General features: G+C 40.4%; 1 protein-coding gene and 1 non-coding gene across 2 annotated transcripts in view; one reads left to right on the forward strand and one right to left on the reverse strand.

The window, feature by feature from the left end:
* Nucleotides 1–23,851, forward strand: part of adgb (androglobin) — a 261,632-nt gene that overhangs the window by 28,341 nt on the left and 209,440 nt on the right. The window contains exons 4-6 of the mRNA XM_043696854.1: nucleotides 2,486–2,578; nucleotides 4,006–4,077; nucleotides 16,621–16,821. Of these exons, the coding sequence (XP_043552789.1) occupies nucleotides 2,486–2,578; nucleotides 4,006–4,077; nucleotides 16,621–16,821 (366 nt within the window). The remainder of the gene's footprint in view (nucleotides 1–2,485; nucleotides 2,579–4,005; nucleotides 4,078–16,620; nucleotides 16,822–23,851) is intronic.
* Nucleotides 993–1,063, reverse strand: trnag-ccc. Its single transcript has one exon. It is a non-coding gene; the product is annotated as a tRNA-Gly (tRNA).

Genomic DNA, 23,851 nt, shown 5'->3' on the forward strand with positions numbered 1-23,851 from the left:
TGGGAGTAATCCAGATATTACTACCCTTGAGGACCTCCTTTTTAAATTTTTGCCTAACCCTCTGTAATCTCCCTTCAGAGTCTCAACCTTTTCCCTTCCAATGTCATTGGTTCCAATGTGGACAATGACCTCCTGCTAGCCCCTCTCCCCCATGAGAACATTCTTCACCCTCTCTGAGACATCTTTGATCCTGGCACCAGGGAAACAACACACCATTCTGCTTTCTCTCCGCTGGCCACAGAAACGTCTGTCTGTACCTCTGACTACAGAATCCCCCAACACAATTGATCTCTTGGAAGCCGACATACCCCTCGTTGCATTAGGGCCAGTCTCAATACCAGAAACTTGGCTGTACGTGCTACGTTCCCCTGAGAATCCATCACCCCCTACACTTTCCAAAACAGCATATCTGTTTGAAATGGGTATATCCACAAAAGGTGGATCCTGCTCTAGCTGCCTACCTCTCTTACCCTTCCTGGAGTTAACCCATCTATGTGACTGTATCTGAGACTTTCCCCCCTTTCTGTAACTGCCATCCATCCCATACTGTTGCTGTTGCAAATTCCTCATCGCTTCTATCTATCTCTCCAACCGATCCACTCGATCTGATAAGATTCGCATCCAACAGCATTTACGGCTGATATAATCCGCAGTAACCCTTAAACTCTTTTTAAACTCCCACATCTGACAAGAAGTACATATCACTGCAAAGGCCATTTTTGCTCCTTCACAATCTACAGACCCAGAAAATAACACCATCTTATTCCTCTACAAACACTGTCTCAGGTTAAATTAATAGCTATGGCTTATATTTTAAGTTTAATCAAGAGACTTATGTCCAAAAACATATAATCAAGAAAGAATCCATTGTATCCACTACTACAGCCTTTCTCTTGGACAGACTTAAAACAACAATTAACTTATCTGATTCTGTGCTGTGAACTTCGCCCAACAGTTTCTCCAAGATTAGTTGTGAAAGAAGTTAACTTCAGCGAGCCTGACGTGATTTGAACACATGACTTCTGATCGGGAGTCAGACGTGCTACTGTTGCACCACAAGCTCATGAGTCGATGTTTCGAACATAAGATCTTCATCAGGAATGCTCCTCAGATGCTGCCTGACTGGCTGTGCTTTTCCAGCACTAGACTTCTTGATTCTGATCTCCAGCATCTACAGTCCTCTAGCATACAGTTCTCTTCCTTGTTTAGAGTCATGCCTAGCACATAGTAAGATGGTTGTAGTTATTGGAATTCAATCAGCTCAGCTTCAGAATATCACTGCAGGAGTTTCCTCAGGGTAGTGTCCTTGGCCCAAACAGCTTGATTGTTTCATCAATGATTTTCCCTGTATCATAAGATCAGAAGTGGGACTGTTCATCAATTATCATGCAATGTTGAGCAGCATTCGCAACTCCACCAATACCGAAACAGTCCAGGTCCAGATGTAAAACGACCCAGAAAATATCTATGCTTGGATTGAAATGTAACAAGTAGCATTTATGCCACACAAATACCAGGCAATTACCATCTCCAATAAGAGAACAAACTAACTACTACCCCATGACATTCAATGGCATTACTATCACAGAATCCCCCACTACCAACATCCAGGGTTACCATTGACCATAAACTCAAATGAACTCACCATTTAAATACTTTGGATGGAAGAGCAGGTCAGAGACTAGGAGTACTGTGGGAAGTAACTCACCTCCTGACTCTCCAAGGCCTGTCCACCATCAACAATACACAAACCAGAATGGTATGTTCCTCACTTGTGCAGAAGAGTGCAGCTCCAAATATTATGTGAGCATCTGGCTTGTATTAAAACTTCCTGATAATTACCACTTCATCGAAACACTACAAGTGCTGGCTATTGTGTTTGTGATGCAGTGAAATGAATTCAGTATTTCACAAAAGCTCTTGTGCATCTAGCATTTGGTCCAAACTGGAACTTCATAAAACTAAATCATCCTTCTGGATAGGAAAATCCACTAGAAAGGCATGTTTACCGTGTTAAATGTCAAGATCCAGGGTCAAGTGAATAACCCTCATCCAAGGAAGGTTGACACTGTAATTGGCTGCTTTCACACAATCTACCTCTCCCTCCCCAGAAATAAATCATAATCTAATGTTCACATGCTCATTAAATGGGGTTTTAAATCGTGTTCCTATGACTGCTTTAAATATGAATGATTATTCTCCTGGATGGTCTCAGTCTGATTTTATCACTTGTCAGTGATCTTTAACAAAACAAAAGTAATGGCAAATCAAATAACCAAATAGTTAAATAGAAGCAGTTTTGCTGGTAAGAGAATTACTCTGCAACTGCAGAACTTTCAAGGCAACTAAAATAGAGAGAAAGCTGAGTTATGCCAAAAAGCAGAGATCTTAGCATGTTGGTGTAGCTTTTCACCTGTTAGCTCATATTATAACATTAATCATTTTTGTGTTTTGGTGGACCTTTGAATATCTTGTTTCTTCATAGCAATTGTTTGAAGATCCGGAGGGGAAGGTTGAACTGCCGCCATCACTTAAAGTTTATTCTTGGAAGCGTCCTTATGAATTTATCCTAGAGAAGGTCAGTCGACAATGCAATGTTTCTATCATGTCTGAGAATGAATGGCGAAGTTATAGTGACGAGCCTATCTATTTTATGAATTCTCAGTTAAACATTCCAATCATAGAATTGGTGTCACCACTCTCAAAATGTATCTTCTGTGTTCTCCTGTTACTCTTCTAACCTTTTTAAAATATGCAGAAGCTACTGTACTACAGAAATTGTCTGACAGTCAATCTGCAGTAGATAGCACTGTTTTCTAACAACTGCTGTTATGAGACAAAAAAAACTGCAGATGCTGGAATCCAAAGTAGGCAAGCAAGAAGCTGGAAGACCAGGACAAGCCAGGCATCTTCAGAAGGTGGAGAAGTCAATGTTTCAGGTATAACCCATCTTCAGGACCTGAGTGCTTGAATCCTGAAGAAGGTTTACACCCGAAACGTTGACTTCTCCACTCCTGATGCTGCTTGGCTTGCTGTGTTCTTCCAGCCAACTGCTATTGTGAAGCAAACTGTTCTGACTTGTTCAAGTGTGTGTGAAGGTAGCAGTGAATGCCCCTCCTGTTGTAATGGTACTTGTTGCTGGGGCACCTCAACTAGCATTACAGCTACCTTTGTTTTTCATTCATTCACATAGCTAGCTAGGCAGCATTTATTGCCCACAACTAATTGCCCAGAGAGCCGTTGAGAGTTAACCTACGTTGCTGTGGGTCTGGAGTCACATGTAGGCCGGATGAGGTAAGGATGGCAGATGTCTCTCTGAAGGATGTTAGTGAACTGGATGGATTTTTCTGACAATTGGCAACAGTTTCATGGTTGTCATTAGACTCTTAATCTTGGATTTTTGATGAATTCAAATTGCACCATCTGCCATAGCAGGATTTGAACTTTGGTTCCTGGAACATTACCCAAGTGTCACGATTAATACCTCTAAAAGCTGATAGAAACATGGACTGTAGTTGGCGTGATTTGAATCTATGGAAGGGAAACCCTTGTGGATTTCTAACCCATCATCTTAACCACTTGGCCACAACTACATGCCTTTACACTCCCTCTCACGAGTGAGCCATGATTTGAAGTTCAGGTTGTCAAACCAAAATTAGATATTTAGTCAACAAATATTTAGTAAGTACATGATTGAATTATGAAGCTCATTGCCTGCATAGGTGGTAGTCGTGAAAGGCAGAACAATGGTTCAAAAAGGTTGTTAAATCTAGACTAACAGGCTTAATGGGAAATTTGGATGGTTAGTTGAAATCATCCAATGGACTTCGACCAAAAACATTACTGTTGTGCTAAATGCATTTGCTTCCCACATATGACAGATGGCCCAATAAAAGATACGGAATTAAATCCAAAAAGTGTGGAATCCTGCTGCTCTCCCCCTTGGTGGGTTAAATCATGTAGCTGGTAGATTTATGTCATTAACGTCTTTTACATTAATTTCAGCTTCCTGTTATTGTTGCGAGAGAGTCCTCATTCGATCTAATGACAGCTAATGAACATATTTTGAAGAGTGAGGTGAGTGCTAGCAAACAATTAACCGCAGAGTTACTGCACACAGGACTTGCTTTCATAGATACAAGGTTATAAATATATCTTTAATGCCGATTGCTTGCCATTTTGATAGTGGCATAAGAAATGGGATTGCACAGGAAAATGACATTGAGGTGGATGATAATCTGTGACCGAGAACAGTGGAGTAAGTTCGAGGCACTGAATGCCTGTTACTACTGCCATGTTTCTTGCTATGTTCATACACTTTCATCTGGAAATGTGAAGGGTAAAATGAGAGACTCTTTTGACTCACATTGCAAAAGTACTAAATTATCAGGACCTCTTCATCCTGCAACTAATATCACGCTTCACAGGAGTAGTGACCTAGAAATCAAGCCTGCTACTCCTGGAGTTTCATAAAATGTTCAAGTGTTTTTCACGCAAAGGTTCTCCAATTTCAGGCCCAGGTGACAGAGTGCAGGAACCAGGTTTCTGTATTGAACAAGAATCACTATTTATTAATCACTGTTTATTACAAGTGTAATATATATATATATATAATAAATTACACAATGGATTGGGGATAAGAAATATTGCCATAGATTGAGGATAGGTTGACAGACCGGAAGTAGAGAGTGGGAATAAATAGGTCTTTCTCCGGGTGGCAGACAGTGATTAGAGATTGTGTGGACCAGTGTTTGGATCCCAGCTATTGATGATATATATAAATGATTTGGATGAGGGAACCCAATGCAATAATTCCAAGTTTGTTGATGATGTAATCGATGTGAGATCGTGAATTGTGAGGAGGCTTCAGGGTGACCTAGACAAGTTGAGTGTGGGTGGATATACCTAGCAGATATAGTATAATGTGGATACATTTGAAGCAAGAAAATCAGAGTTTTATTTAAATGGTGGTATATTGGGAAATGTAGATGTACAGAGGGATCTGGGTGCCTTTGGTTACCAGGCAATGAAACTAAACAGGCAGGTGTAGCAAACAATTAAGAAGGCAAACGATATGCTGGACTTCATTGCAAGAGGATTTGAGTTCGGAAATAGAGATGCTTTCCTCTATTGAACAATACCCTTATAAAACTGCAGCTAGAGTATCAGAGAAGTGGTTTTGCAGCCTAGCAACACCAAGGCTAAGCCTAAAAATAGGTGTTGGAACCCAGACTGTTTGAGAGAAGACCCATCTGACTCTGATGAATATCTTCACTTATCAAAGCTGTCAAGGGTAACACCTCTATATTGAGTTTCTCAGACAACTTTGTTTAAATTTTCATTAAAAATATCACTATGTAATGGAATCTAGGACAATATCAAGGAAAGACCTCATGGACAGCCCAGAGCAACTCACAGTCAGCTGGTGCAAGATGGTGCAACAGGGCTCCATGCAGGCTCTTACCTGAGGTCTATCTGCTGCCATCTGTTTTCCTTCTTTGTTTTCTTTTGCTTTATTTTTCTTTCCTTTATCTCTTTTCTGTGGCGGGTTGCTTGGCAGCAGCGGTGCGGCAGCAAGAGTGGACCGCATGCCGTGTGGTGAATGTGGCTTCCCCCAGCAATCAGAAATGGCAGCAGCAGTGAGGATACACACACAAATTTGTATGGAGAACAGTTGAAGTTGTGTTAAATTTTGGAAGAAACGAATGAATCATCAGGAAGACTACAGAGTATAACTTTACTTCTTCAAAATACTCTGGCAAGAGTTTTGACTGATAGATGAAAATCTCTTCAAGAGATTGCTGCTTGCCCTCTAAAATTTGTAGTCAAGACTGTCAAGACTACATCCATAGTTGTTGCAAAACACTGAAAACAAAAATATAATGTCTGGTACACTAGATACAGTAAAGCTAAAGAATTTTCTGGGTTCTCATACAAAAGTAGAACATCGATCTTGTCATTTGGTATTACTGAAGGACTTTTCTGCATATGCAGGGTTTGCTGTTCTCTGTAAAGACATCGCATACAATCTCATCAGACCCACTGTGTTGCTAGTTGGAAGATCATTATGAACTCTTTTTGAAGCTATACATACCGGAATTTCCATCACATCCTCAATAGGCACTGATAGTGTTTTTTTCAATGAAAAAACTCAGTCACAGAAGCTAACATCACCATATGAGAAGGTGAAGAAATCTGCTCACTCTAGTCTGAAGAATAGAAAAGTATCAGAGGAATCTTGAAGTTCTGCACCCAGAACAAGGTACCACAGGATTTTCTTCTTGAAATGATAAAACTGACCCTGATAGTAGTTTGGTTCCAGATTTACCCCGAAAGTATCGAAAAGATTGGAGCTGGAAAAGCACAGCGGATCAGACAGCATCCGAGGAGCAGGAGAGTTGACGTTTCGAGCAGAAGTGCTTCATCAGGAATGTGGGGGTTGGAGGGTGGCTGAGAGATAAATAGGAGGGTGGGGGTGGAGGTGGAGGTGGGGGTGAACTGGGAATGCAATAGGTAGATGAAGGTGGTGGCGTGATAGTGATTGGTCATAGGGGAGGATGGAGCGAATAGGTGGGAAGGAAGATAGACAGGTAGGCCAGTCCATGAGGGTAGTGCTGAATTGGAGAGTTGGATCTGGGATGAGGTGGGGGGAGGGGAGATTAGAAAACTAGTGAAGTTGATGTTGATGCCATGTGGTTGAAGGGTCCCAAGGTGAAAGGTGAGACGTTCTTCCTCCAGTCGTCACATGGCTTGGATGTGCTGGTGGAGGAGGCCCAGAACTTACATGTCCTTGGTGGAGTGGGAGGGGGAGTTTAAGTGGTCGGCCACAGGGTAGTGGGGTTGTTTGGTGTGTGTGTCCCAGAGATATTCCGCAAGTCGGCCTTCTGTCTCCCCAGTGTAGAGGAGACCACATGGAGAGCCTCAGACACAGCAAATGATGTGTTTGGATGTGCCGGAAAATCTCAGCCTGATGTGAAAAATGACCTTCAGCTGAAAGGGAATGGCCACCCAGACTTTGGATCTTGATTTTTGATGGTCAAAAGCATACACTGTAAAGCCAGTCAGGCAACACAGTAATACTTACTCCTGAATCAAGAAAAACGTTCAGTATTAAAATTTTGACACTCGTGACTGACCAATAATCTAGGTCTCAAGCATCAATTTGTTGTGCATGACCAGCAGTACACAAGATGACAACAAAATGACCAACTCTTGACAAATAAAGTACAACTTTTATTCTTCATTTTTTTCCCTTATTCAGTTTGCTGGATTCTCCTTCCAGTTGAAGATGTTCTGTTTAACTTAACATTTCAGAGATTAGTCACATGACAAAAGTGCTGAAGATGAGCAAGCTTATTTTTAGATTAGATTACTTACAGTGTGGAAACAGGCCCTTCAGCCCAACAAGTCCACACCGACCCGCCGAAGAGCAACCCACCTGGACCCATTCCCCTACATTTACCCCTTCACCTAACACTCTGGGCAATTTAGCATGGCCAATTCACCTAACCTGCACATTTTTGAACTGTGGGAGGAAACCTGAGCACCCAGAGGAAACCCATGCAGACATGGGGAGAATGTGCAAACTCCACATAGACAGTTGCCTGAGGTGGGAACTGAACCTGGGTCTCTGGCGCTGTGAGGCAGCAGTGCTAACCACTGTGCCACATGCCGCCCACAAGCTGACAAGGTTGAAAGTATAGGACTGCAGGGCAGCCTTGACAGTTGTGTTGTCGTCTTGCAGCACAGCATTGGCACCTCAAACTATGAGTTAGTATATTTTCCCTGAATCTGGCAGGCTTCTGGTTTGGCATAGTGGAACTAAACCACTGATGGCCTCTGATCGAGCATTGGACTTGCATCAAATCACACCCAACTTTCACGCTTTACATCTGGCCTGCCAAGTACATCAGACCACATCCTCTAACTTCAAGTCTAAATCAAGAATTACGGCATAGAAAGTGTGAACAAGCTCATCCCGCAATGCTGCATCATTGAATGAATTGAGCATGCTATATACAATTTAAATGGAGTATATTGAGTTCCCTATTAGCACCCCTGTTTGGACCAGGTGTGTTCAATAATAAGGTTGTCAGGAGTGGCGCTTAAGAAGCCCTAGCAAAACTGAAGCAAATGAGAATCATCATGTTGGAAATATCTATAACTTGGAGTCATACCTATCACAAAGGATGATAATTATGGTGTTTTAGGACAATCACCTCAAGCCAAGGACATTGCTGCAAGAGTTTGACAAAGTTGATATTTTCTAATCAACTTGTTCAGATAAGTTTTGAAACACCTCTGGCAAGTAGGACTTGAATCCAGGCCTCCTGGTTCATAGATAGGAACACCACTACTATACCACAGTTTCAAAGAGGAGTGCAATAGATCTAACCATGTTCAGCTTCATCAGTGGGTTACCTGCAACATAATACCAGAAACGGTTTTGTGTAACTCATTCTTGACCCCCTTTATCAACCATCTGCAAGGCACAAATTGGAAGTATGATTGAATACTGTAATTCCTTGGGTGAGGAAAGTTCCAATAATACCCACAAAGTTTAGCTCAGCCGCAGACCAGCTTACTTGGCACTCCCTTCCACAACCTCATACGTCCGCACCTACCTCTGACGCTGGGGCACAGTGACAGCATGTGTACTACTACTGAGATGCAATGAAACAATTCATCAACCTTTCTTTGACAGCACTTTCTAACTCATGATCTTCACCACCTAGAAGAACAAGGGCAGCAGTAGGAACACGTCCAATTGTAAGTTCCCCTCCAATTCATATACCATCCTGAATTGTAACTACCAATATTGCTTCGCTGTTGCTGGATCAAAATTTTGTAACTTGCTACCCAACAGTGGCCCCACCATCCTTTTCACGTGGTCAGTTAGGAATGGGCAATAAATTCTGGCCAAACCAATGATTTTCATGTGCCTTAAACAATTCAGCTAAAATACTAAAAGGTGAAGAATATTGAAAAATGGTTAATTGGCTCTGAAGCCTTTAATCTTAGCATCCTGTCATCTTGAAAGGTAACACAGAGACACAAATCTTCTTTTCTTTGAGGGAAGCCTTTATCCTAGTCTCCCGATAGACGTCTAACCTGTTTCTGCCTCATTTGCCTTTTCTGTTCCTTTTATTGTCACAATACACTTAAATCATTAATAACTTTCACCATATGTCAAACTTCAAGAATTTTAGGGAGTAATTCTGCAGTTTCATTTTATATCAACAGAGCAGGGAGCGGGGCAGCTTAGGGCAGACAACAAAGCCCAGAGACGGAGCTCCCTTCACAAGATTGAGAAACTGAAGGAGAAGGTACAGCCGCAGGTGGTTAGATACAGTGTAAAGCTCCTTTTACACTGCTCCCCCCCCCCCCCCCCCCCCCCCAAATCAAACACTCCCAGGGATAGAGAGTTAGATACAGGGTAAAGCTCTTTCTACACTGTCTTCCCCCATCAAACACTCCCAGGGTTAGGTGGTTAGGTACAGGGTAAAGCTCCTTTTGTACTGTTTTCCCCCCCCTGTCAAATACTCCCAGGGACAGAGGGTTAAATACAGGAAAAGCTCCTTCTACACTGTCCCTCCCACATCAAACACTCCTCGGGCCGGGGGTTAGATATAGAGTAAAGCTACCTCTACACTGTCCACCCCCATCAAACACTCCCAGGGCCGGGGGTTAGGTACAGAGTAAAGCTCCCTCTACGGATTCATAAGGAGGAGGTGTTAGCAATTCTGGGAAGCGTAAAAATAGATAACTCCCCTGGGCCAGATGGGATTTATCCTAGGATTCTCTGGGAAGCTAGGGAGGAGATTGCAGAGCCTTTGGCTTTGATCTTTATGGCGTCATTGTCTACAGGAATAGTGCAAGAAGACTGGAGAATAGCAAATGTTGTCCCCTTGTTCAAGAAGGGGAGTAGAGACAACCCTGGTAATTATATACCAGTAAGCCTTACTTCAGTTGTGGGTAAAGTGTTGGAAGGGATAATAAGAGATAGGATTTATAATCATCTAGAAAGGAATAATTTGATTAGGGATAGTCAACACAGTTTTGTGAAGGGGAGGTTGTGCCTCACAAACCTTATTGAGTTCTTTGAGAAGATGACCAAACAGATGGATGAGGGTAAAGCAATTGATGTGGTGTATATGGATTTCAGTAAGGCATTTGATAAGATTCCCCATGGTAGACTACTGCAAAAAATACGGAGGCATGGGATTGAGGGTGATTTAGCAGTTTGGATCAGAAATTGGCTCGCTAAAAGAAGACAGAGGGTGGTTGTTGGTGGGAAGTGTTCATCCTGGAATTCACTTACTAGTGGTGTACCACAAGGATCTGTTTTGGGGCCAGTGCTGTGTGTTATTTTTATAAATGACCTGGATGAGGGCATAGAAGTTTGGGTTAGGAAATTTGCGGATGACACTAAAGTCAGTAGAGTTGTGGACAGTGCAGAAAGATGTTGCAGGTTACAGAGGGACATAGATAAGCCGCAGAACTGGGCTGAAAGATGGCAAATAGAGTTTAACGCCGAAAAATGTGAGGTGATTCACTTTAGAAGGAGTAACAGGAATACAGAGTACTGGGCTAATGGTAAGATTCTTGGTAATGTAGATGAGCAGAGAGATCTTGGTGTCCATGTACATAGATCCCTGAAAGTTGCCACCCAAGTTGATAGGGTTGTTAAGAAGGCACATGGTTAGCTTTTATTCGTAGAGGAATTGAGTTTCAGAGTCATGAGGTCATGTTGCAGCTGTACAAAGCTCTAGTGCAGCCTCACTTGGATACAGTTTGCATACAGTTCTGATCATCACATTATAGGAAGGGTGTGGATGCATTGGAAAGAGTGCAGAGGGGATTTACCAGGATGTGGCCTGGTATGAAGGGAAGGTCTTATGAGGAACAGTTAAGGGATTTGAGGCTGTTTTCATTTGAGAGAAGGTTAAAAGGTTACTTAACAAAGGCATACAAGCTGATCAGAGGATTAGAAAGGGTGGACAGTGTGAGCCTTTTTCCTTGGATGGTGATGGCTAGTATGAAGGGACGTAGCTTTAACTTGAGGGGTGATAGATATAGCACAGATGTCAGAGGTAGGTTCTTTACTCAGAGAGTAGTAAGGGCATGGAATGTCCTGCCTGCAACAGTAGTAGACTCTCCAACTTTAAGGGCATTTAAATGATCATTGGATAAATATATGGATGATAATGGAATAGTGTAGGTTAGATGGGCTTCAGATAGTTTCACAGGCCAGCGCAACATCGAGTCCTGCTCTTTTTGTCAATGGTATGGGATACTCCCCAATTACCTTTGTTTTGGCATTCCATGGGGCTACTTGTCCATGTTCAGTAACATGGCTGAGGAAGGTGACTGCACTGTATTGTTCTATGTTCTAATATCCAAAGATGGCTTCATTTTAAAACTCCTTCATCTAAGTACACTACAACACCCATAGACATTTGATTGACTATAAACATGCAAACTTGCACTACTACATTCTGTTACAGTCTGTGTTACTTCCACCAACTAACACCTCCGTTTCTCATTCAAGTCTTGACAATGCATCGGCAAACACATTTCCTCATCATACTACATGTAGAATTTTCAAATTGAATGGCCATAACAACAAGCTCCATTTGAAACAGTCTGGATTTTTTGTTGTTAAATTTTTCCACAAACTTAAATGGGTTATGATCAGTGTATGTGGTTGTCTCAGATACATTGCTGGTAACGTAAACATTGAAATGTTGTAACACCAACACCGAGCTCAAAATCTCATTCTCAACTGTCGAATATTTCTGCTGATGAATGTTCAATTTCCTGGAGAAATACCCAATAGGTTTTTCTATTTTCTCATTGTCTTCCTGTAAGAGCTCAGCACTGACACCCACATCACTCATATCGATAGCCACCTTGAATGGCTTTGCATAATTAGATGTAGCTAACACTGGGGCAGTGGTTAAATCCGATTTCAGATTGTTAAATGCCTTTTGACATCCCGCTGTCTACTGGAACGTCTTGCCTTTCTTTAACAATTCAGTGAGGGGAGCAGCCACACTGCTAAAATTTGGTACGGATTTTCAATAAAATCCAATCAATCCCAGGAATTGTAATCCTGCTCTTTTTGTCAATGGTATGGGAAACTCCCCAATTACCTTTGTTTTGGCATTCTATGGGGCTACTTGTCCATGTTCAGTAACATGGCTGAGGAAGGTGACTTGGGCTTGGGCAAATTCACTTTTAGCCAGATTTATCACCAAGCCTGCCTCCTGAAGTCAAACAATTCTGATAAATGTTGCAAATGTTCTGTCCATATATGACTAAAAATCATCTATATATACAGCACAATTGGGTAACTCTGACCTTATTGGTTTGTCTTTGAAATGTGGCTGGCGCATTTTTCATTCCAAACAGTATGACTTTAAACTTAAACAGTCCATTCGGCATTACGAAAGCCGAAATTGTCTTCCCTCTTTCGTACAAAGATACCTTACCAGTATCCTCTGAGCAAGTCCAACTTAGAAATATCAGTTGCTTGTCCCAACTTTTCAACACAGTCTTCCAAACGTGGAATCGGATATGCATCAGTCTTTGTAACTCCATTGACTTTGCGATAGTCCACACATAACCATTGGATACCATCTGGTTTTGGCACCAATACTATTGGTGAGCTCTAGTCACTGTAACTCACTTTGATTATGTTGCCTTGGAGCATGTGCTGAATCTCCTTTTGAACCTGTGCCAACTTTAAAGGATTACGCCTATAAGGATGTTGCTTAATTGGAACAGCATCTCCTACATTTCCATAATGCACAATTAGAGGAGAAAGTGAGGACTGCAGATGCTGGAGATCAGAGCTGAAAATGTGTTGCTGGAAAAGCGCAGCAGGTCAGCTGCGCGCTTTTCCAGCAACACATTTTCAGATCATGCATAATTAGGTTAGTACTTGCTAGCTTATTTCCACATATCTCGCCATGCGATAGCAATAACTCTTTCAGGTCATTTTGATTTTCCTCTGGAAGGTAACTCAATAATTTATCCCAATTTTTCACAACTTTCTCATTGTCCAGTTTAATTTGAAGAATGTCCAATTCAGAATCCACTGAACTTGGTTCTTCACTCTGTTGTAACCAATAACACATTCTCCTTTGGTTTTCCTCTGCTATCAAAATATCTTTTGAGAATGTTCACATGATTCATCCTGTGAGATTTCTTTCTGTCTGGAGTTCTTACCAAATAGTTCACCTCACTCAACCTCTTTTGACTTGATATGGTCCACTAAACCTTGCTTTTTAAGGTTCACTGTCACCTTATCTCCGATAGCAAAATTGTGTGTTATTGATTTCTTGTCTGATTCCTGTTTCATAGTATGCTATGAAACATTTATATACTGTCTAGCCAACTCTCTGCTCTATTTAATAGTTCCCTAAAATCTCACACATAGTCCAAATATGTGATCTCTGAATTCTGACTTATCAATTTCTCCTCAATCAATTTCAGTGATCCTCTCACTTCATGCCCAAAAACTAATTCAAATGAACTGAATTGGTTGATTCATTTGGTGCATCTCTGATCACAAAAAGCACAAACGGAATTCCCTTATCCCAATCATCTGGATAGTCTTGACTATAAGCCTTGAACATGGTCTTTAACATTTGACGCCATCTTTCTAGCACTCCCAGTGATTCTGGATGGTACACAGTAGATTTGAATTGTTTTATTCCCAAGCTGTCCATAACTTCCTTGAATAATTTTGATGTGAAATTTGATTCTTGATTTGTTGTACCAAGTGAAAAATTTGAGTAACTCCTCTACAGTCCGAGCTGTGATATTGCGTAATGGAACAGTCTCTGGAAATCTAGTGGACACATCCATTATTGTTAACAAATACTGATTCCCACTTTTTGTTTTAGGCAGGCATCCTACACAGTCAATTAAGACTCTTGTGAAAGGTTTCTCAAATGCAGAAATAGGTATTAAAGGTGCGGGTTTTATTACTGCTTGAGGTTCTCCAATTACCTGACATGTATGCCTTGTCTGGCAAAATTCAACAGCATCCTTCTGTAGTCCAGGCCAGTAAAATTGTTTTGTATTTTAGTTTGAGTTTTTCTCACCCTTAAATGACCCCTGCTGGTAGTTCTCCTTTCTACAATCCATTGGCAATACGACTCGTTGAACTTCTGCCATTTCTCATATGCCTGAATATGTGATGGTCTCCATTTCCTCAGTAAGACATCATTTTAAAGGTAGTAGCACATTGGGATACATTTAGATTCTTCTTCAGTGTATACCTTTTGATACAATTGGTTTAGTTTCTCATCTTTCTGCTGCAACTCAGATAATTTCTCTGAACTAAAGATGTCTTCTTTGTCATTTATCTGCTCCTGGTTTGTCTCAACCAGGATCAAACAGGGTCACTGCTAATTCCACTTCAACTTTCTTCTCTATACTCTTTGATCTCTCCTGTTTAAACTCGTGAATTTATGACATTATTAGTACACAGTTGGGAAAAATACCATGGTATGTATCCGGCAGTAGTTCGGTTGCCTGAGTTTCCACTGGCTTTTCAACCACAATAGGCAGCACTCCTACCTGTGAACCAGCTATATCGTTAGCAAGGACAATTTATATTCCTGGAGCTGAGAGTTTGTCCAGTATTTCTGCCACGACTTCTCCATTCATCACTTAACATAATTTGGGTGCTTCTTGTCTCACCATGAATTCCTGTTACTTGCACTTTTTCTAGCAACAACCCTTCTGAGGTATATATCTCCTCATCTTTCAACATCACGGGTAGAGAGGATCCTGCATCTCTTAATATTGTAATCTCTTTACCAGCTGCTCCTGGCCAATGCGAGTAAACTTTATCTTCGCAGGTAAGAAGACCTGGCACTTCCTCCTTAACCAATCTCCGACCAGCTCGTACATTCTGGTGCAGCTTTCTAGCCTCCACTGTGCTTTCCATTACCACTCCAACAAAATTCACTAGCTTATCCTATTTTCCTACATCTGGCTTCCCAATACTTTTCCTAACCCACCAACACTGTGATTTCACATGGCCTACTTTATTGTAGTGAAAACACCGGAGCTTTTTAACTTTCCTTTGCCCTTCAAGGATTTCCTTCTTACCCTGTGGTTAGTTATCATTGTGATCTTCACCGAGATCTATCTTTCCCCAGTTTCTAAAACTCACCGATTGAAATTGATGTTGAAAGCCAAACTTTGATTTATGGGCCAACTCATAATCACCAGCCATTTCAGCTGCTAATCTTGCCGTTTTAACTGTCTGCTCTTCCATATGAGTTCTCACTACCTCAGGAAGGGAATTTTTGAACTCCTGTCTGAGTCATACCTTCTGAAGTTCAAACTCCCTCTCTTTCTTCTGTTCCTCTCTCTCCTTTCTCTCTCTTTCTCTTTTTCTTTTTGTTCTGCTAAAGTGACTCATTCTTTTTCTCTTTCCTCTGCTTTTAGTCGTAATTCAAATTGTTTCATCTCTTTTGCCCTTTCCTTGTCTTTTGCCTCAAACTCAAGCTGCTTCATTTTCAATTGTATTTTAGCCTTCTCTAAAAATTCTGATGGTGTTTCCAGCAAATTTAAATGCTAAACTGTTGCTGTAATTATCTCTCCTTTTCTTATGGATGGAGGTAACTCAAACTCCAGCTTGACTGCCAATTCCAATAGCTTTGCCTTGTTCACCTTTTGTAAAACCCCCAAAGTCACTTCTTCCACCTCCAGAAAACTCTTAGTTACTGAAAGAGCCATTACTACACCAAGCATTGTTCAAACCAACCGAAATCAACACTCAGAACAAAGACACTAACACCTACCACTTGCAGCCTTTGAGTCCAGCAACTGTAATCCCAGTTTGGAACTATAGAATAAATCCTGGAAAGAGCCTCCAGTCTGTTGTGGATCAGGCCAGACCCCCCCCCCCCACTCCTCCTCAAAACATTTCAAGAAGTAGACCAGACCTTAACTTTTTCAGTTGTTTTGAGCAAGTGTAACATGGATATTCCAGAAGTGATGCTGGTAAAAACCCCTTGGTTTCAAACAAAATAGAATTTATTTACACAGTACTGAATGAAACACAAAAAAAGAACAGAATACAGAATAACTTAATCTATCTGAAAACCCAATACACTATCCTAACTTAATGATGCTGTTCCAAATTCCTGCAACAATTCCCATAAATGCCCCTTGGTTAAAAAAGGTAAAATCAAACACGGTCTTACAGGAGAGGGAGAGATGGCAAAGAGATTCAACTTGGAGTACTTTCTTCTATGTAGCTGTTTCTTTGACCAGCTTAAACCGACTAGCAACTCTAAACAGCCAGACTGCTAATTCCAAAACAAACCAGAGAAAAGCTGAGCTCCCCTTTTGAAAAAACAAGGACAACCTAATCTTGTTAAAGGAGTAGCATTGTGACAACCACCACACCGTTACAGAAAAAATACTCCTTTACTAGATTCATAAGTCTATGATTGTGTGGACGTAGTGCTTACTTCAATTAAAAGAAAGACTAACAAGATAATTATTATTGTATTATCAGAGAGAAGGACAAATTTCTAATAATGCCTGTGCTATTTTTAAAACAGATTTCTTCTGTTTTGTCTTCATCAGATGATGCGATGGATTATCAGTGAAATCATAATGCTATGGCACACCTGCCAGGACACTAAGTTAAATGATAAGAGCTTGCTGGAGGCAATGGGATCTCCCTGGAAACCTTGGGAGCACATATATGCCCTTTGTAAGGCTTCAAAAGGACACACACCTCTTTACAACAGTTATGGAAAGTATGTAGTGAAGCTGTACTGGATGGTAAGAGTTTCAATTATCATGAACTTAAGACCACCTTTTCTAACCAAAAAGAAATTACAATATATCCTTGAATTTGTAATTATAAAATCTACTTGATAATTCACACATTTATTTTGTTATCTAATTGAGAATTAGTTTGGAGTAGAGCAATACATTTAAGAATGTAAATTTAACTATAGAATATGGTAACCCATGAACGCATCCTCATTACCTTTAATAATAGTTTAAAGTATTGCAATATTACTATTTTAGTGTAGAATAAAAATAATTAACAGTTAAGAGAAATAAGAAAAAGACAATATTTGGTCACATTGCATATATGTTTATATTTCTCACATTTAAAAATATGTGATGCAAAGTATGATGTTAAACGTACATAATGTACTGATCCTGGAGAGGCTGGACCTTGGGTAGGTGTCTCATCCAAGGGGAATGTGAAACAAAATTTGTGTGTTTAAGTTGAGTAAGGGTAGTTTCTTAAAATGGAGGGCTATTAAAATACTCAGTATTGTTGTGTGGTTGGTCAGTCTCCCTTTATTATTAGATATATTGCTGGTTTTTCCACATCCTTTTTATAGCTAAACACACTAGCCTAGATATTCACAGAGTTGTAGAGACTCTGCACCTTGTCTGTAGTGATGCTGGGACCCCAAAACCAAAAATTCCTCCTTCACCTCCGACAGATTCTATTTTCACTGGTAGGAGAACATGATCAGGAGATGGCTCTCACATGAAGTTAATCTGAACTCAGCAGGGTTATTTGAACTGAGTACCGAGTTCAAAAGAGCCCCATTTTTGCTGGAGCTGAGGGCTTAATCTTACCTTAACTCATGGGCTGTTAATACCCTTTATATATACCTATTATTTCTGGACTTAGTTATTCAAACACACTCCTGCTTTGCCTGCCACACTCTTCTGAAATAGACTAATAAACCCCTCAGTTCATTTAAGAGTGGGTAAAGATTAAATGTTGGTCAATGACACCTCCATTCCAAGAATGAATAAGTTAAAGAGTAAATATCTCCTCAGAGTTGAGATATAAGTTGTACTGAGTAGCTCGAAGGAATTTAAATAGACAGAAAATATATAACCTCCTGCCAGGAGTTTGGTGCCCATTTCTGTGAGACAACAGATATGTTTCGACAAAGATAGGTTAGACACTTAAAGCTCTATAAAACTCAATTAATTTATTAAATAATTAGGGTGACTGATTATGTAGAGAGATCTCAACCATCAACCTTTCCTACCCTGGGTTCTGTAACCAACCCCAAATGTTATTACCCTGAAAAGGTGGCAGCTGACCAGGCTGGAACATTTCTCAGCATCTTCACCATGTCTCCTGACAAAGGGTATTGCTTTGTGATTATTACTTTCCAAAGTTAATGCCAAAGGAAGCCTTATTTGGAATTATCTGTGAACGTGACCAAATCCTGAATGTTTTGTCATAATTCAGTGGACACAGCAGTTGGTGATTTCCTGCGGTCTTAGCTCTCAGGTGGACCGCAGGGCATTTGGTGGAATTTCAAGTCAATTAACAACATCTGGAATTCAAACCTTGCCTCATTTATGGTCACCATGAAATTATTGTCAACTGTTATAAAAACCCACCTGGTTCATGGATATCTTTTAGAGAAGGAAATCTGTAATCCTTACGCAGTCTGACCCACAACAATGCCATTAGCTCTTAACTGTTCCCTGAAGTGGCATAGTAACCCACCCAGTTCAAGCGCAATTGAAGATGGGCAACAAATGCTGCTTTGCCAGCACAATAGGTGGATCTGACAGCTAGTGTTTAATTCCTCGTGAATTTGGTCATTTCATTCTAAGCAAAGATTCAACATGCAATTCCTGCTCAGTGATTCCAAATCAGCCCTCAAAGCTTTTTGTCCTAGGCAAAGATTGCCTTCTTACAGACTGCTCCCAAGCTGACTTTCCCACCGAAAGTGAAATCAGCAGAGATAAGTTGAGATCAAGGAAAAGCCTTTCAACAATCTCCATAGTATTATGACATAAATGATCTGTTTCCAGATAGAAATGCAAATCAATTAGCTTTAACTTTAAACTTTTCCTCAGATCTGAAAAGTCAATCGATACACTAACTCAACTTGTTTAGAAGTTATCTTCAGCCCTTCTTTGATCTGGGATAGCAACGAGAATAATTTGCCCTCTTCTGACTTTGAGACCGGAGAAGCCAGATTGTCTCCTCACAATATTTCATCAGGCTCTCCTAATGTTGAACTTCCAAAATCACACACATTTACTAACATTACATGGGCCTTTTTTTGCTTTGTAATTAACAAAGCCTGGAGATAGTGAGGACTGCAGATGCTGGAAAATCAGAGTCAGTGGCAGCACGGTGGCTCAGCAGTTAGCACTGCTGCCTCACAGCACCAGGGTCCAAGGTTCAATTCCAGCCTTGGGTGATTGTGTGGAGTTTGCACATTCTCCCGTGTCTGTGTGGGTTTCCTCTGGGTGCTCCCGTTTCCTCCCACAGTCCAAAGGTGTGCAGGTCAGGTGAATTGGCCATGCTAAATTGCCTGTGGTGTTAGGTGCATCAGTCAGAGGGAAATGGGTCTGGGTGGGTCACTCTTCGGAGGGTCGGTGTGGACTGGTTGGGCCGAAGGGCCTGTTTCCACATTGTAAGTAATCGAATCTAATAAAATGTGGAGCTGAAAAAAGCACAGCATATCAAGTCGCATCAGAAGAGCAGGAGAGTCAATTTTTCAGACAGGACCCTTCATCAGGACGACTCTTGTGTTTTCTGATGCTGCTTGACCTGCTGTGCTTTTTACCAGCTCCACATTTTATTGAAATCACCAACCCTGTCTACCACTCCTCAGATCAGATATTCTTCCATCCGTCCTACATTTTAAAAATACCATTTCAAATGTCATAAATAATCTTAAAAGTGTATTTTCAACTTGGTCTCTTTGGAACATTGGTGTCATGTTGGATTCTGAAATGAGTTTTTGATGTTATATTTGTGCTATCACGAAGACTACCTATTGCCACCATCATAACATCAACAGACTTAGTCCCTAACTCTGCTCATCCGTTGCTAATACCCTCATGCATGCCTTCATTACACCTAGAATTGACTATTTCAGCACAATCCAAGTTGGTTTCTCACATTCCACCCTCTGTAAACTTGAAGTCGTCCAAAACTCAGCTGCCAATGCCTTAATTTGCAGTAACTGCTGTTTTCTTAACTGTTTCTCTAACACCCAATATTCGTTGATTTATATTAACTCCTGGTTAAGCATCTCTTGACTTTAAAATTCTCATCCTTGTTTACAAATCACTCCAAGACAATTCTCACTTCTGACTTCTAGACTTCACTCCAGTACAGTACCAAATGGCTACTCAACTATCAAGATGTTATCATTCAATTGAAATATTAACTGATTCCCATAGGATGAACACAGGATTTGAAGCACAATTTTAAAAACGAACAAAGAAACACTTTGATCTGAGCAACATATATATCTCAATAAACATCTCAAAAATAACAGATGATCTGGTCAAAGGCAAATGGCTATTTGCAGGAATTGATGCACAATTTAGTTACCACATTTCCTTTATTACAATAGTGATTTGCACTTCACGAGTACCTAATTTGTGCAAGGATTTTGAGATATCCAAAGATTATGAAAGGTGCAATATAAATGTGAATTTTCATTATTGTAAAACATAGCAGTAGCTGTCCTGTAATGTTGTAAAGACCAGTCAAGACTGAGTACATTACTCAGTTAAAGTTCTAAGATAGTTGTATCAGAGCATGTTACTATCAGCTATTGGCTATGGTTAAATAGAAAATTGTTGGTGAAATTTGGAAAACGGAGAGTATGGTAGGATGGAGCATTGGAGTTGGAAATGAAACAAAAGAGGAACAAAATCACAATGTAGCAGAGATTTTCAAATCTTATTTCACATTGTCACCTCATGGTTTGAGCTTGTAACTGCATGTAGATTCAAACCCAGTTATTTTTAATAGAATTGAAGTCATAGATAATTTTAAAAGGCAGGAAAAATAACTGAAGTTGTACTATATGAGCAATTACAGTGTCATCATCTTCTTGAAATGAGAGTAGCTTCTGCCAAATTACACGGTTTGTCTATCCTCAGATGAGTCAGTAGGTTAATTCTGAAGACTCTGGGCTTGAGAAATGAAAGGCAAGAGTTGCCCTGAGCAAAGGGAATTTTAGAACCAGATTTTTGCTCTCTCTTCTGCTTTTGCCATTTTTCTGCATTAGAGTTTAAATGGTTAGTTTTTGACTGTTGAATGAAATGCTACCACATGGTAAGGGTTACAGCAAGTGCTTTCCATGCACTAATGTGAGTTTGCAATTGAAAATATCACAGCAGTGACCTTTCTGAAAAGTCACCATCAAGGAAACGATTCAGTACACCATTAGCAGTCCTTTTACTGTCTTCCAAAAATGGTGCAACTGAGTCTTTGGGAAAGATGTCTCCATAAGAGGACAGATTATTTAGTCTACTTGTTATTGTTGTCATCATATTTCTATATGGCATTGAAAGTGGGGTTATAAATCAAAGGCACTTTCAAGCACTGGAGAATGCCTGTGCAAGATACTCGAAGTCAAGCCAGAAGATAAATGGACAACTCCAGCATTCTCACCAGAGCCAATTCCTAAGGTATTGCAACCTTGGCCATGCAAAATCAATTGTGCTGATCTCCACACTGCTAAGTAATTGACTTCTAAAACTGATCGTTTTCTCAAGACGTCTGGATGACACCTGATCTCAAGGAGGTCAGAGAAAATGTTTTAAGGACACGCTGAAATCTTCATTTATCATGTAGGTAATTATGTCAGTAGACCGGTCCAGAGAATGAAAGTTAAAATTCCACCACAGCTGTTTGAAAATTTTTACTCGGGTAAAAATTCAAAATCTAAAAGCTCTTAACGATAAAAGTGATCATGAAGCTGCCATTAAAAACACAACTGATTCACACCTGTTTTTTTAGACTAGCGAGTATGACATCCTTACCCAGGTTTATGTGTGACTCTAGCTCCACACAAACATGGTTGTTACTTCAATGACTTTGGAAAAAGCCTAGATAGACATTGAATTGTATCAACCTGCCATTGGTTCAAAGGGAAGCCCCTACCACCACTTCATGCTCTCCTACCTCCTGAGAATAATTTTTTGAAAACATGGACAAACATTTATTATGCCTCCTGTACAGATGCTGCTGGCACTACAACGAGAACATAATTTATTTATATAATGCTTTTAAAATACCTCAAGATACTTCACAGGAGTGTGGCAAAAAAATGATACTGAACCATATAAGAAGAGACTAGGTCAGGTAATCAAAGGCTCAGTTAAAGAGGTCGATATCAAGGAGTATCTTATAGGAAGAAAGGAGGTTTGATAGAGTAGCGTAGAAAGACAATCCCACAACAATGTGCAAGTCAACTGAAACGCCACCAATAAGAAGAAGAAAGTGCAGTGAATAAAAACAGAGAGGTTTAAGAGACCAGAGAGTTATGGGGTTGAGGATTTTACAGAGATACAGGGTGGGATTTAATGCCCTTCTCCTGCCATGATAAATTTGGTGTTGAGAGGGCATTTAACCAGGCGAGTCATTGAGATGTACAGCACAAAAGCAGACCCTTCGGTCCAACTTGTCCATGCCGACCAGATATTCCAACCCCAATCTAGTCCCACCTGCCAGCACCCGGCCCATATCCCTCCAAACCCTTCCTCTTCATATACCCATCCAGATGCCTTTTCAATATTGCAATTGTACTGGCCTCCACCACTTCCTCTGGCAGCTCATTCCATTAATGTACCACCCTCTGCATGAAAAAGTTGCCCCTTAGGTCTCCTTTAGTTTTACATCTACTGGACAGACATGATTTGAAACTAGCCCAAAATAGTTGAAAGAAAAATGTCCTTTTGATGATGAATCTTTAGGGTCATAAGTTAAATTAATATTAGCTGTCTCAAATGCAACTCATAGGAGATGTAAGCCCAGGACGTAAAACTATCCATAAATTGCCACTAATTGTATAGCTTCACTCAAGGAAGATACAGGGATAGATGGTGTGACAAACAAAAATATCTTGCTGGGTGATTTGTTAGAGAACAACAACACATAATGCTAAAGAACTAATAATTTTATTCATAAACTATTAATACCACCCTATCCAATTAATATCTGCTTCATAATCATAGCCAATAAGTTACTGTTTGAGGTACAATTCACAAAACACTTTTGACAGGGGACAAAAACTGGACCCAAAACGTTAACTCTACTTTGTCTCCACAGATGCTTATAGGCCTGAGTTTCCCCAACAATTTCAATTTTTATTTCAGATTTCCGTATCTGCAGTTCTTTGTTGTATTTTGATAGGAATTTGATTTGTTATACTAATACTAAATTATAGAAAAGTATAAGCGTAAAAGAGCCATATTCTGTTTAACAAGAGCATAAGAGAGAGGAACGGCAGTAGGCTTTTTAGCTTCTTGAGCCCTCTCTACCATTCAGTGAGATTATGGTGAGCTACATAGAACACCACTTTTTGTGTACTAGCCTTTGATATTGATCAGTCTCAGCATTGGGGATCATACCTCCAATCTGATTAAATCTGTGGCAGCAAAGCCCATGGATGGCCTTCCGCACTAATTGGGGCACAAAATGGGCAATTCAAGCCAATTAAAGGTCTTATCTTACCATTGCTGCTATTAACCCAGCAATACACGAAGGGCTTGCCATTTATCTGGCATGTCTATAAAACTTTGTTCGTGGGCCTAATTGAGATAACTGGCATCAGGTACGGAGAAAGGTGGTACTGAAAGCCAGCTGCTGTGGCCTCAGACCTAATCATTGTACTTTAGGTGGATATAACACTAACAGCAGCAATTACCTCCCTGAGGGTCCTCTCCTTCAATAGAGTTGCATCTCTCTGATTGGTCAAAACACCCCTCAACATTTGGTGATCTTTAATACTCAAATTTACCATTTTCAAATCTGAAAATGCCCATTCTCCTCAGAATATCC

The sequence above is a fragment of the Chiloscyllium plagiosum genome, chromosome 9 (assembly GCF_004010195.1).
Source record: "Chiloscyllium plagiosum isolate BGI_BamShark_2017 chromosome 9, ASM401019v2, whole genome shotgun sequence".
Taxonomy (NCBI): Eukaryota; Metazoa; Chordata; class Chondrichthyes; order Orectolobiformes; family Hemiscylliidae; genus Chiloscyllium; species Chiloscyllium plagiosum.